This window comes from Anas platyrhynchos, chromosome 1, assembly GCF_047663525.1.
Source record: "Anas platyrhynchos isolate ZD024472 breed Pekin duck chromosome 1, IASCAAS_PekinDuck_T2T, whole genome shotgun sequence".
Lineage (NCBI taxonomy): Eukaryota > Metazoa > Chordata > Aves > Anseriformes > Anatidae > Anas > Anas platyrhynchos.
This window is the reverse complement of record NC_092587.1, coordinates 187,168,037-187,182,755: the sequence shown is the minus strand read 5'-3', so window position 1 is coordinate 187,182,755 and position 14,719 is coordinate 187,168,037. Positions and strand designations below refer to the sequence as shown.

Genomic DNA, 14,719 nt, shown 5'->3' with positions numbered 1-14,719 from the left:
AAAACTGGGGGTAAGGACAATAGCTCATCACCAAATTCACACAAATATCAAGCTTCAATCCAAACCAGTACATCTTCAATTGATAACCATACCTGAAAATCCCCAGAGAAGCTGTTGGGCTAGAACATAATCAAATCCATTTAGAAAACATCTAGTCAATTACACATTAACACACCAAATATAGAACAGCTTTTAGCTACAAAAATATAGCACATATTTTTGGAGAGAAAAAAAAAAAGATATAGTTCTCTTTGTGCAAAACAATTTATTTTTTTTTAAAAAAAAAAAAAAAAAAAGCATATCCCATCTTCTCAAAGAAATCATATAAGGAAGTTTCCATTTCTACACTGATATCAAGAATATCTCCAATATAATTTCTACAATTATAGAAGTAAGATCCTTGTCAATAATTCAAAATCTGTCAAAAAATAACAAATTTATAATGTACAAATTTATGGTACTGAAGATATGGAGGTATAATTTACAACTATGCAAAATCTGAGAATGAAGAATAGGAGGTGGAAAGTAGAGAAAAGTAAGCCACGTAAAAACTTGCACAGGGTCATCTGAACTTCCCCAGGAATTTCTAGAAGATTTGGAAGAACTATTCTTGTCATATTTATTACAAAAAATATGTTCTTCTAATGAATGAGAGGCACACCACCAACCAAGAATAAGTACCTAGAATAACGGAGTTCAAATAAATGGACAAAAGAAGAGAGCAGGAAGTTAGACCTCAAATGTGACCAAAACTTCTTCTAGGAACTAGAAGGACTGGGTAGAATTTGTTGCAACTCAGATACCAGCATGCCCTCCTACAACAACAAATAGACATCACTCATCACATAATATGCCCCCCGTAAGGCTTTGACAATTCTGCTTTTTAGAAAATAATTTTTTTTAACAATAGTTTCAGACCTGCTGTCATTCATATCCAATGAAAGTCCCAGCACTGATTTCATATCTTCTATACAATTTGTATGTACACTGTTTAATCTGTGAAATAAGTCACTCCAGTTGTCAGCCTTTTCATAGATGCTTAGCCATAATTTCAATAATGCATCTTATTTGCCTTAGAATTATCTTATTTTTCTATTAGTTTTGATAATCAAGTGATAAACAAACCATGGAGAAAGCAGCAGGTTTCCAAGTTAATAGGAAGAATAATAAACAGAAGACATAAAAGGATTGCAGGGAAAAAAGGTCAGAATATGGACTGAAGAAATGGAGACTGCCACTGAAGACATCGATAAAGGGTATCAAAGAAAGAAAATCAATACAATGATTTCTAGCATTCTATTTCTCGTTTTAATGTTTTCAGTCTAAAAAGAATTCTGATAAATAGAACAATTAAGAAAAACATTCATGTTTTTCTTAAAAAAACACATTTTCTAGAGATTGAAGAGTAAAATAGTTCACTGTATACACACTACTTAAAAATAAGTTAAAAGTGTGACTTGTTTGGAGAGAAAAAAAAAAGTTTTGGAGACAGACTTCAAATTTACCCATCAAATGCATAGTGAAATGCAAAGGCAGAAAGGTAAATTAAACTAATGCTGACTTGAAAAGAAGCAAAAAAAAATGTAATAGTGAAGGAAGTTAAACATTGAAGCATCATATCTACAAATGCAGCAAGCTTTGTAGCAAACTATTCGGATCATGATTAGAAGTATTTCAGTAGGTCTGCTTTGAAACAACAAAAAGCTATGAACTAAGACTCAGGTAACACTTGACAAAATTAATACGGTCTTCATCCATGTATACTCCAGGCCAGATGATTCGGTTTCATCTATTGTTTTTTTTTAAATGCATTTTTAAAATGCATTAGTGTCCACTAGCAATTGTGAGATACAAGATGATCCACAATATAAAAAACATGACATAGCTATTGCATATGAAAATACTATAAATGTAAAACAGAACTCAGACCTTCTTACAAAGAGGAATACTAGTTGCACAAAATTTACACTAAGACATGTCCTACTATTATTTTATTGTAAGTTTTCATCCTTCAGCTTTTGCCTTTTTGTTCATTTAGAATTTTCATTTATGCCATTTACAACTCCGTCTGTGGTATCTTATTTTTTTTTGAAATGACCAACGTACTTAGGCAAGCTCAATATCATAGAAGACATTGCTTTTAACTTGGATTTAGAATTAGTCTGTTTAACTATTATCAATCTGTTTCACTTTATGAGAATACCAAAGACATTACCTCTGCTTTTGGCAGCTTCTTTCAAAGCAGCTAGAACCTCAGGCTTCAGGTCATCAGAAAGCAACCTTCCTTCAAGGCCAGGAAAGAGTGATCTAACATACCATATAAAAACAAAAACACATTAGCAAAGCATCTAATTCATCTACACAGAAGAGCTGCATGCAAAGCAGTCACTTTCATATGTGGAATTGGGCTTTCAGTGGGTGTTTTCTTATTTATAAGAAATTCATGAACTTAGAAAAAGAGAGTAATAAGGAAATAAATTTTCCAACTACTCATCTTTTTAAAGCAGGTATAAGTTTTCTAATACTAGTTTTTCTATCAAGAGAAAAGTATTTTCATCTATTTGTATTCTAACAAAAAAAAATAATACTATATATTATGTCTCAAAAATTATCTGAAATAATAAAGAAATACGACATTTAATTCCAGGACTTCACACATATCTTTATGTTCAGACACTGGTCTGTGTGCAGACACCATTTTAAACTATTGTAACCAAGCATCACTTATCTTGTAATTTCTTCACTTTCCCTTATACTGGTACTTAAAATTAAACAACTAATTTAAGGGCCCTGCTCCTTCCAATTCTGAAGTCACCAATAACTAACCATTTACTTTTGACAACAGGTATCTCAATTATACAAATAACAAGACTTTATGTTGAATAAGTCATACTTTCAAATGCACATGTTAACAAAAAGAAATTGCCTGTTTACACATATTAACAGATTGCTTTTTGTTAACACAAGCCAACTTGTGTTACAAAGTTCACAAAGTTTGCCCAGAGAGGCTGTGGGGATCTCCAAAAGCCTCTTGGATGTGGTCCTGGGCAGCCTGCTCTGGGTGTCCCTGCTTGGGCTGGGGTGGCACCAGGGGCTTCCAGGGGTCCCTTCTGAACTCAGCCCTCCTGTGAGTCTGTGAAATTTGTAAAGAGCTTACTTCAGCTTTTTAAGTAGGCTCCAAATTTGAATCTGCAAAGAGCCAAACAATTCAACTGAAGGTGTTTTAAAATATCTTACGTAAATATCTTAAAAAAAAATATCTTACGTAATTTATCATATTGACAGCATTAGAATTGGAAATATTTCCTGTACTCAAGGACAGAGTCAAAGCATTACTATTTGCATTATCATAGCTAGCAAGTTGATATACGCATACTATGTGCTTTTGTATCAGCTTTACAAGACTAACCAATTAAGTCCATTAACAACAAAAACATGAACTGAATGAGATACAGCAGTATCATTAACTTCCCAGAAAGTGACTTAGTCTTATGACTAGTCTGAAGCAGCGCCATAAAGAAAATCTGTTAGTTTCATCATGGATATGTATGTTCTCTATTGGTGTAATGGCTTGAATTTTGAAAGAGGAAAAGAAAATAGTGAAAGAATATCAGAAGATAAATGATCTCACAAAAGATGCTAAGCACTTAGAGGGGTTTTTTTGTTTGTTTTGTTTTTTAAAGAATACACTAGAATCACAGGTTCTTCAATCTGTGTCAATCCTCTGATGAATGACCTGAATTGTCTAGATCAATAAATATATCTAAGAGATAGCAGTTTTAGAATACAGAAAAAGAACAGCAGCGGGTTTGAAAAAAAAGGCAAACTCTTCTCAAGCAACAAAGTAAAACCAGCTACCTGTCTGAAAGTGTTTTTCTTCAAGATGTGTTGTCTATATGTAACGCTTAAACCATGACTTAGAGTAGCACCTTTATATGGAATACTTTTTGCCTTAATACCTACATGGGCACACCCCAACTCTAATCTACATTCCTTAAAGGCCAGTAAAAGCAGCAAAACACATGCCAGATGTCACACCTCTAACGCAGAGGATCTGAAAATCATTGAAACTGAGGGAAAGGAGGAGGCAGCAGTTGTACACACATATTGGTAACTTCTTAAGGAGGAACAGATAAAGGTTTTTTTTTTGTTGTTTTTTTGTTTGTTTGTTTGTTTTTTAAGAGCACAAAGCCATCTCAAATTTTATGAAAGCCTTTTAACTTTAACTGATTTAATGTACTTCCTAGTATGCATGTGCCTAAACTCCTCCTGTTTCTAATCGTTTATGATTCTAAGAAAGCTAATTTGACTAATTCTAAACTAATTCTAAGAAAGCTAATCTGAAGCATTCCCCTAAAGCCTAGATTACATGATTCTCTAGAAAATTATAATAACAGGTAGCGGTCAAAATTTTCAAATGAGACGTATGTCTATAAACATCTACACTTACATAGAGAACTGAGTTCTGTTTATGCAATATTTAATTACATCATAGGCTGCTGCATATCATCTTGTTGCTGGTAAGCATACCTGGGAAAATCTTCTGAGGTTATGTAAACGACATCCTGTTCTGACACAGATGAGGAAAAAGGAATAAAATTTCCATTCTGCAGTGGCAAAAGCTCCAGTCCAATCAGTTCACTGTAGACTCCATCAGAAAGCACAAATTCTAAGAGGTGAAGCTTTTCTTCAGCAGGTCCACTGTGTCCAGATTTCCTTAGCACTTGCCGTACAACAGCAGGAGTCACTTTTTTCACAGCTTTAACAGAAGAAGTAGTAAGATGCACGGCACTAGCAATATTTGCTGGCACCTTGGCAATCTGCTTCCCTGAATCCTGGAGGTAGTTGAGAACAGACTGTGTGTACTCCAAACTCTCATCCATTTCAGAAAAGTGCACCTGTTCCACCTTTATCCACTGATTACTCACTGAGTAAATAACTGTATGCTGGAGCAGCTCTTTAAAGAGAGGTACTACAATTGGTTTCCAGGGCACCCTGATTTTGTTCTCATCAGGCCATAAACTATAAATTCTTTCAGCTGACAGTGGAAAATCTGAATTCTTCTCAGTCTCCATGCGTTTGATAGCTTCCAGAATAAGAGTGGCATAGGCCTTTGGCACTATGTTCACCACAAGAACATCATTCCACAAAGCTGCTGGATCTCTCCACTGATCCAGCTCTCGCCATTTGATACTCCTTCTATTGTCTGTGAGACCAAAGAAACCACTAACATGAACTGGGAGACCAGTTTTGCTTTCCTCACCTGGAGGCAAAGGCAGAAAACAAAATGCTCTTCCTGAAAAGTCTGCCACAGCTCCATTTTCCTCCTCTTTATTTGATAAAGACATGGCTATTCCGATAGTAGGAACAAATTTCAAGTCATCAGCTAAACAATCCAGTTCCGTACACATTCCTCGACCACCTACACAATTACATACTAACCAAGACGTTTTCTGTGCATCCTTAACACTCTCATCTTCCAGCACTATATTTACATGGTATGTCACACATGTGATGCTATTGCTTGGAACACCCTTACAGTACTGATTTATTGCAGTTCCTAAGATTTTGATAGAGTTGGGTCTTTCATGTTTCAAGGCTTTGTTCTCACTAGCAGTTACTCTGAAAATCAGCTTCTCTGTTCCATCAGCCTCTCTAACATGCAATGAAACATCCTGAACACTCTTTAAGAAGAGCAACACTGTGTCAGCATCTGCTCTGAAGGATTCAAACAACTCCAAAACCTTCTGCTTGTCATAAACATTGCTGCTCAGTTGAGAAGGCTGCAGACGAAGTGGGAAGCGAAAAAATGTACCAGGAAAGTTTCCATTCTTAAATGTTTCCTTAGTGCTGCCAAATACACCAATGAATGGTGCAAACTGGTCTGTAAGTTCATTGATTTCCTTGCTATCTTCTTTTAGATTCCAACACTGGCCTGATTCATGTGGTCCAAAGAGGGTTTGATGGGGATCCAGCATTCCAATTTGTTCCCCACTGAAAATACTAGGGAGATCTGCATAAATAAAAACCAACAAATATTAACAACCCTAAAAGAACAGATTTTCAAATACAGTCTTATAGAAAGATTTTATTAAGGGCAAGAAAAACAAATGTTCTAAAACTGCAATGAACCTAGTAGAATTCTGATAACATATACTTCAGTACTTACTGACAGGAAGAAACAAGCACATCCCCTATTCTGCAATTAAATTGAAGGCTGGCACATTTGAAAGCATAAATTCCCCAAACTGTCAACCACCACTGAATGCATTAAGCTTTTATTTTACTCAGTAAAGCATGAATATTGTGAGAAAACATCCTATGCCTTACAAACTCCCTTCACAGGAAGTCACAAGTTAAAAATGTTATTTCAGCAAATTTTACCTCTTATCCTGTACTACTGTAACTGATATGAAGGATGTAGGCAGTATTTACATTACCTACTTCTTTTTTTGCTATACGTTAACAAAACATTTCACTAGAAAAATATGTTTCCAGACTTAATATTCCTGGTTAGTAAAACTGTTTTTTCTTGTGAGGGTTTTGGGTGGCTTTGTTTTTTTGGGAGGATAAATCTATTTCCATTGTATGTGTGCATATCTCTCATAATGGAGTGTCCTTTTTAGCATGAAATAAACATCACTGCTTATTATACAAAGAACCTGCATGAAAGTTTAGGTCTAGTCCAATTTAGACAATTCTACTTGTTTATACACCCTGTATTACAGGCCTCTATAATGTGAACTGCAGCACATAACTGACAGAACAATGTAGGGAAATGTTCATTTGAATATAAGTGACTAAGTACATAATAATGTTATTAGAAGAAGTAAATCTCCCCCATACGTTCAAATTAAAAGGATGCCTTGTAGGGTTTTAGAAAGTTATGAATGCTCCATAGGGAAACCTAGCTAGGGATCTAATTTAAAATATACCACAGAGACAATGTTACATGCTTGGTGAATATCTAAAATAATCAAATAACTTAAAAAAAATATTTTTAAATGAAGATTTCTACTGAGAGTACCTGTTATATGATAAACTGAATTAAAGCCAATTCCAAATCTTCCAACTTTTAAGGGATCATCTTTCTTTCTGCTTCTTGCTATCTCCTGTATACCATGCCAGTCCTCAGGGGTGAAAACTGCATCATTGTATGCATAAAATGCTGGCCCTAAAATAAATAGGCAAGCATTGAAAAGATAACAGAAGAAAATTATTTACTGTTGAAATCTTCTAGAGAATGAATTGACAAAACTGAGAAAGCATTTCTTTAAAGTACGCATGTGCAAAGAGTTACCTCTGTGTATGGTACTTGAGAGTTATATATTCTAATATGGTGTCAATTTTTGGTGTCCACATAAGAGAATGATTCTGAAAAACTGAACATAAAGTAGAAGCAAACAACAGACCTTCTGAAAGAAATGTCCAGTGGTGAAAGGCTTAAACTCATTCTGTTCAGTATATTGCAAAGATGTTCAAAATATGTACTAATCACAATAATACCTGCACTGGAGGGAAATATGTGGCAATATATAATAAGTGTCTAGAAAGTTAGACATTTAAAAGCATAAATTCCAAAAGCATAAATTCATAAATTATAATAAGTAATAAGTGTCTAGAAAATTAGACAGAACAATTCAAATTAGAAGACATAATGAGATTAACAACTGGTAAAAGCCAGAAACAAGCAGTGGATCATCCATCACTGAAATCTTCAAATCACAGCTGAATGCCTTGTGGGATAATTATGCAAACTAATTTGTTTGATAAGCACATAACTGGCCTCTTTCACACCAAGACATTTTAGACTTCAAAAACCTTACAGTTAAAAGAAACTACATTTGCAGTAGACAGGCAGAAGCTACACGTGCAGAAGACACCATTTTTAGGTACCATCTTTACATTAACGATTGGAGATAGGACTGAAATGATGTAGTTTACATGTAAAAATCCAAAAATGACAGTCAAATACTTTTGTTCATCTTAGGTCTTGCTTACTAAATCTTGTTTACTGGCTCTACAAGAAAGTCCTGTCCTGTATTTTGGAATATCAAGGGAACTCAGGGAATTAAATCCAAAGATGGACATGTCTCCCTGGAAGAAGTTACTTAGAATAAAGAAGAACATGAAGACTTTCTCACACAAAATTAATTGGAAGCATTCAGAAAGCTGCTACTGACAGCATGCAAAAAGACAGTAAGGCCTTCAAGATGAAAAATTGGCTTTGGAAAAGAATTATCAACATTAGAACGTAGACAAAATATCCACCTAGCAAGGTGGAAGTGGAAATGCAGTCATCTCTATACGGTCAACTCCACAAAAGAAAAAGAGAACCACAGAACCACATTCAAATTGAAAAATAATGTCCAAAATAATTAATTAATCAGTATATTTACCCTGATATTGTGCCATTTCCTTTGACCACAGAGTTTCTGTTCCATACTGAGTTTCATCATATAAAAACCTAACCTCTGTGGCACCAGCATCTTCTGCATTCTGTATCAATTCCTGACAGCAAAAACAAAAAATAAAACATTAGTATTCAATGCAGTAATGAGATACATATTGTAGCCAAGGCTTTCCAACTTAAGCAGTAGAAAATATAAAGTAATTGTCTCAAGTTTAATTGTTGTCATACCTTTCAACTTAGCCTTTTATCCAGCTTACCTGAATGAAAACAGACATAAAAGGAACATACTATAAATGCAAATACTGCGAACACAATTTGAATTTGGAGCTGGAGCTGAAATATCATACACAAGCAGTATTTATAAAGTTTAGAAATAAGGGCCCCAAAGATACACATGCACACACAAATGTACACCTGTATGGGGGGGACGGGGTGGTAATTTGGCATAAAGGAGTATCTCAGCTGAATTGAAAAGCTATGTAGGTACAATACATCAAATCCAGTGTAATCATACAACATCAATTTAATTCATAAAAATAAAAGACTTGCTAGCAAGATAAATGTTTACATTGGATCCTAATATACCATTGACAGCAAAAGATGTTTGCTGTTATCTAATGTATAGTTTTAAAACTATAAGCCCTCAATTTTTCACTTTATGACAATATATTTAGTCTGTAAGGTACATCTCACAAGCAACCAAGATAAATTATTTATATTGGCAATTCTATATTATTCTGAAGCAAGATGAGATAACAATAAAAATAACCAGCTTAGCATCAATAATTATATTTTTTTAACAGTATCTGTACTTACTGAATTTAAAAAAAAATGATTCTAAAAGAATTGCCACAATTATGCAAGAAGATACAGAAAGATAACCAAAGTTTCTAGAAAAATTAAATAGCTATGGAAACCACAATGTAGTCAGAGACTTGCATTCATTTGTGTCACATCAAGGATCTACTACACTTAATTTTAAAAGCAATGTACTTGAAGAATATTAACAATGAAATCAAATTAACAGACCAGCAAAAATCCTATTAACTGTAAATTGTAAAGTGTGGAAAGATGAGCATTTATAATTTTAGATCTACCTCTCTGACTTCTAAGCACATTATCTTAGATCTTCACGTTGGAATGAAAATCTAGGTTTTAATTGTTAAGTATGAACCCTTCGTGATTCAAATGCACCTCATAAATTCAACTAATACTGGGGAATGCATAGTGAAAATATAGCACCCCTTCTACAAAAAATACAATTCTCAGAAAATATCCAGGATGCAATCTGCCAAAACAATTGATGAACTTATGCATTCAAAAAAAAAAAAAACCTTCTAGTTCCATGGTTGCAAAGGAAACCTTCCAAGACAGCTGGGACTTTCATCTTGCATCACAATTTTTACTTGTCTGTTTTATATGTACCGACAAATATATACCTGCCTATATATACAAAGTGCACTTAATCGAACAATGAAACGTTGTGATACTGTTATAGTTCATTGAGAAAAATACATTTAGCTACCAAGAAATTCCATGGCGAAATCTTATATTAAAGCCTCAGGCTTATCCCAGTCTTATACTAAGATGAGCCCCCCAAAATTGTATATACTATAAATGTGGGTTTGTCATCATTTACAACAGAAATGTACAATAAAGCAGCTACCAAAATACACATTTTAGATAGCTCACTCACATATAATTACATCAAAGACTTCATGATACAGATTAACATCAGCACCTTAATCTCTATTTTCTAATATAAATTACAATGGCAACGACAACAAACAAGATCAGAGACAATGTTAAACAAAACACAGCTCACTTTGCTTTGTACACAGAAATAGAAATATTTATCTACTGCTCTGGAATGAATATCTGATAAAGTATGATTTCCATACTTCAAATCTTCCAGCAAGATTTGCTGGAAAGCGTTAAACTAATGGTAGGATGTCATGCACATTAAATGTCTGCTAAAAATACCATCTTTTATATACCTTAAGAATCTGTCCTCCTTCTGGGTATCTTCTTAAAATATCCTTAAGAAAATCAACAAGTGGCGGAGTTGTTTGTCCAAAGCGACCTAGAAACAGAAACAAAAAAATCTGTGTTTTATTCTACGATGCACTAAATATCAGATTTTTAAAAAATACTTATCAGGCAATTACTTGAGTTAATTTTGAAAAAATATCCTAAGACCTGACACTATAAAATCTTGGATTTACAAAATGAACTACAAGAATATCATATTATAAATCCTTTTCTTCAAAATAAAGTAGCAGTCCTGATGTTCATGTCAGCATGCTGTTTCATATCTGGGTGAAACAAAGCTTTTAGATCAGTTATACTCCAATTCCAACTACTGTATGTTTAATATAGTAAAAAGTAGTACTCCTTTAGTAGTTAAGTAGCAGGATGGTGGTCTATGGCATCAATGTCTAACTTCTTTACAGCCAGCGATGATCCCTAGTGACATCTATTCACTCTCACACTACGCTTCGGCTCTAGCGTACGCTTCTTGTTCTGGCATATTGTGGTGCTAGCATGAGTGTTACCAGTGCTTTCTAAGAGAAAGAATCTATCACAGAATGAAAGGATCAAAAGTCTTCAATTCCACCTTCAGCCTGGGACTGAAGAGCAGTTCCCTAAATTGAAACCTCTAAAACACACACTTCAAATAGTAGATGTATTTCCCTCAAGAAAATCAGGCTCTACTGATGTCATCACCTATTACGTCCCTTCAAAGTTACTAATACAACAATTATTTCTGTCTCCCTTTGGCCTATATATGTTTATCAAATATACAGATGCAAACATGTATATATTACATATATTATAGAAAAAAATAAGACAAAAAAAGTAAAAGACCACAGTCTTCAGCAATGTGGAAGAAGCAAGAGATAGAAGATCTATTTGCTGAGAAAATGTCAAGTGTTTGCCAAGAAAAAGTCACATCCAACATCTTGTCTTAGGAAACTTTCATCACTCTATATTCGAGTTTAGATAATAAACCATGTGAAAACAAATAAGAAGTTGCAACATGCAGTTGAAAATGTGGGAATTATTTTATAACTTTTTTTTTTTAACTGTATGAAGAAGTACATGCATATCAACTTGTAATATGCAGACCTCCAAAACAAACTGAACTAATCAATACAAGAAAAGTTTGTGTCTCTTAATAGAAATTCTCTAAGATCAGGAAACCTATCTTCTTTAGGTCTAACTTGGGTGGAGGGGAGGAAGTATTAACACTATATTAACACTATGGGCAAAACAAAAACACATCAGTAACTTCAAATGATAGCACTGAAGATGAACATTATTCTAACTTTTAACATCTAAAATTCTGGTCTACAAACAACAGAAAAAATTCTGAGATCCTGATCTACTTAAAAAATCTTGAGATTCTAATTTACTGCATGATATCAAGTGTTGAACTGATTCTTCTTGAGTATCAGAGCAGATCATATTGGTTCCAGAAATATGAAGAAGGAACATTTTCCACCAGTACAGTCAAGCATAGGAGCCCAAAGAGTCCATGCACCTCCATCCTTGAAGGCTTTCTAAACTCTTCAAGATCAAGCCATGAAAAACCTGGTCTGACCTCAAAGCTGACTGTGCTTTGAGCAGAAAGTTGAAGTAGAGACCCCCCAGTATCCCTTCCGAAATGAAATATTCTGTGAACATATAGAATTATTATATATTACTTGACAGACACTAGCAATGACTGAACACAGATGTGACTTAAGTGAACTTCAGAGTGCTTCAGCAACCAGCATGCCTGGCCCTACTGACCATGCCCTTGTTGAAGTTATAAATTCAGGGCCTTCCTTGATTCACCTGCTGTTAGAAAAAATAAATAAATAAATCTCTGAAACAAGGCTCCACTATGCACATAAAAGGCTTGAATTAAAACCTTCAGATCTTTTAGACTGATTTAGATCAGAGTTGTGGGCCAGAAAACAAGTGCTATATCTAAACATGGAATCCTTAGAGAGGTATCTCTATGAAAATCTCATGGCCAAAAAACAACAGTTCCCAGGCACAAAAAACAACAGCTTTTTCTTTCCCATGAAGGATTTCATATGGCTGCTTACTCTACATTCTTCATGTACTTGCACGACAAAAAATAAACAGAGGAAAAAGAGGAAAAAACTGTAAATAAAGAGTATACCACGGTCTACAGATACCAAAATCACTATCAGAGCAGTCAGGGATAAGAAAAAATGTTTTATGCCATAGAACCATGGGGTCCATTTTCATAGGTGTTTTTTAACCGTTTCAGGTTCTAGAGAAAGAAAACATGAACTTCTAGCTAATAACACAAACACCTTGCTTTCCTCTATGTCTAGAGATCCATCAGCCAGTAAACTCATGGCTTACATAGGCTGAGAAATGCAGCTTTTTTGTGATAACAAATAAAATACCTGCATGACAATAAAGGCTTCCTTCTTCATCCTACCATTACATTAGCATTTATTTCATTCCCTTATAATAAAGTTACTGTTAAAATAATATTAACACTTACAACCAAGTAACAGAAGCTTTTTTACTGACAGTACAATTGTCTATATAATAGTTACTGAAAAAGTATCTTCTCAGTGGCTACCTTGTCCACAGGTATTCAGCTTATTTTATGTGAAACAAGGCAGCTATTAACTTTGTTGCAAGATGAGTTTTTATCAGTTCCAAAGCACAGCAACATTATAATTTCTATGTATCAAATTACAAATAAAAATTGAAACACCAAAGCACTGTTTTTCCTGGAAAAGAATTAAAATAATAAAATGAAGGAATACCTGTAACATGGAAGCAAAATAATTGCTTCCTATCTGAGGTCAAAAAACAATTTGTGTTAACTCCAGACTGTGTCAGAAAATGTTTTGACCTTTCTGTTCATAAACACAGACAACTATTTTTCATACCTCCTCCTTTCAAACCTTCTGACTGAAGCTGCAGAAAAACTTGATTTTGAGACTTTTGAAGATCTGCAATCTTAATACCATCAGACAACTGAAATAAAAAGACAAGTTTTGGTCAAAACATTTCACAGTATAAGTAATTTACTGCAGTTTTATTCCATAAATATTTATACCATGAAGCCTAGTTTTATCTAAAAGTATACAAACACTCTGCAACGTCCAGTATTCAGTTTAAACTGCACTTTAAGTCCTTCCAGACTAGGATGGCCTCCTTGCCAAATGGTCTACATAATACTCACATGGTGCATCAGTCTGACAGTAAAAGGACCCAACAAATGGCTGCAAACAAATCAGGTGGAAAAATGCCTGTGGAAGCATGCTAAGAGCAAACCACAGCCTCGTATTTTTACACTTGAAAAGTTCCATGTCCTGGGAACTTCTGAAAGCATGCAACTGTAACAGTTATTTTTCTAAGGTACAAACCTATAAAGAAAATAAACACACTAGAAATGTGCTCTATGTACTCCAAAAAGTACATAAGTATACAATTGTAAAGTAGTTTCAAACTAAGCAGTATCAGCTAAGAGCAGCTAATAAGACAGAAAGTGTAGAGACAAAAGTACGTCATAGAAAGACCCCTGAAAAACTTGGCAGCCTCATCTCCCTATTACCTCCACATGCAAGCCTATGGACTCACTGGGACCACAGAGAAATAAGGGAAAAAATAAGCAACAAATTCCTTAGCAGCCATTGGGAAAACTATTTAGTGATCATAACACATCATGGTTTTGTTACAATGTCAGTTTATTATGTGCGTCCCAATCACGTATCATGCGATGCACAAATATAACGAGCATAGAATTAGAATCATAGAATCATAGAATATCCTGAGTTGGAAGGGACCCTTAAGGATCATCAAGTCCAACTCTTGACACCGCACAGGTCTACCCAAAAGTTCAGACCATGTGACTAAGTGCACAGTCCAATCTCTTCTTAAATTCAGACAGGCTCGGTACAGTATTTTGTGCTAATTTGAAGCCTAAGCAATTCAAATTAGTCTCAGTTTACAGTAAGCTACTTGAAAATTTTTTTATGAGAAATCATCATATTAGTCTCAGTGTATAGTAAAGTTTAGATCTACTTTCTCCAATGGGTAAAAACAAATCACTAGTTGGTGCTTACACAGACATGCTTACAACCAAACTACATTTAATAAGCAAAAGACAGTCCCAGTCCACAATGTATATTTTTTTTAAACATTAATAAGAAACAGATGCTTCTTTTCATTTACATCAGTTTTAAGTAGTACTTACAAGAACAGTACACTTATCGTAAGTTCCTAGATAAACGTTGTACTTGAGCTGACTGTGTCTCAAGATGTAAA

The 14,719-nt window shown here is 34.4% G+C and overlaps 1 protein-coding gene across 4 annotated transcripts in view; it reads right to left on the bottom strand.

Moving 5' to 3' along the window:
- Positions 1 to 14,719, bottom strand: part of SACS (sacsin molecular chaperone) — a 59,253-nt gene that overhangs the window by 14,377 nt on the left and 30,157 nt on the right. For 2 of the 4 annotated variants that reach the window (XM_072032673.1, XM_027469207.3), the window contains 7 exons: positions 13,339 to 13,426; positions 10,411 to 10,496; positions 8,400 to 8,511; positions 7,028 to 7,174; positions 4,531 to 6,013; positions 2,216 to 2,307; positions 93 to 119 (listed from right to left, as the gene is read on the bottom strand). In XM_072032673.1, coding sequence (XP_071888774.1) covers positions 93 to 119; positions 2,216 to 2,307; positions 4,531 to 6,013; positions 7,028 to 7,174; positions 8,400 to 8,511; positions 10,411 to 10,496; positions 13,339 to 13,426 — 2,035 coding nt within the window. The remainder of the gene's footprint in view (positions 1 to 92; positions 120 to 2,215; positions 2,308 to 4,530; positions 6,014 to 7,027; positions 7,175 to 8,399; positions 8,512 to 10,410; positions 10,497 to 13,338; positions 13,427 to 14,719) is intronic. The other 2 variants (XM_027469215.3, XM_072032674.1) reach the window with 1 other exon arrangement.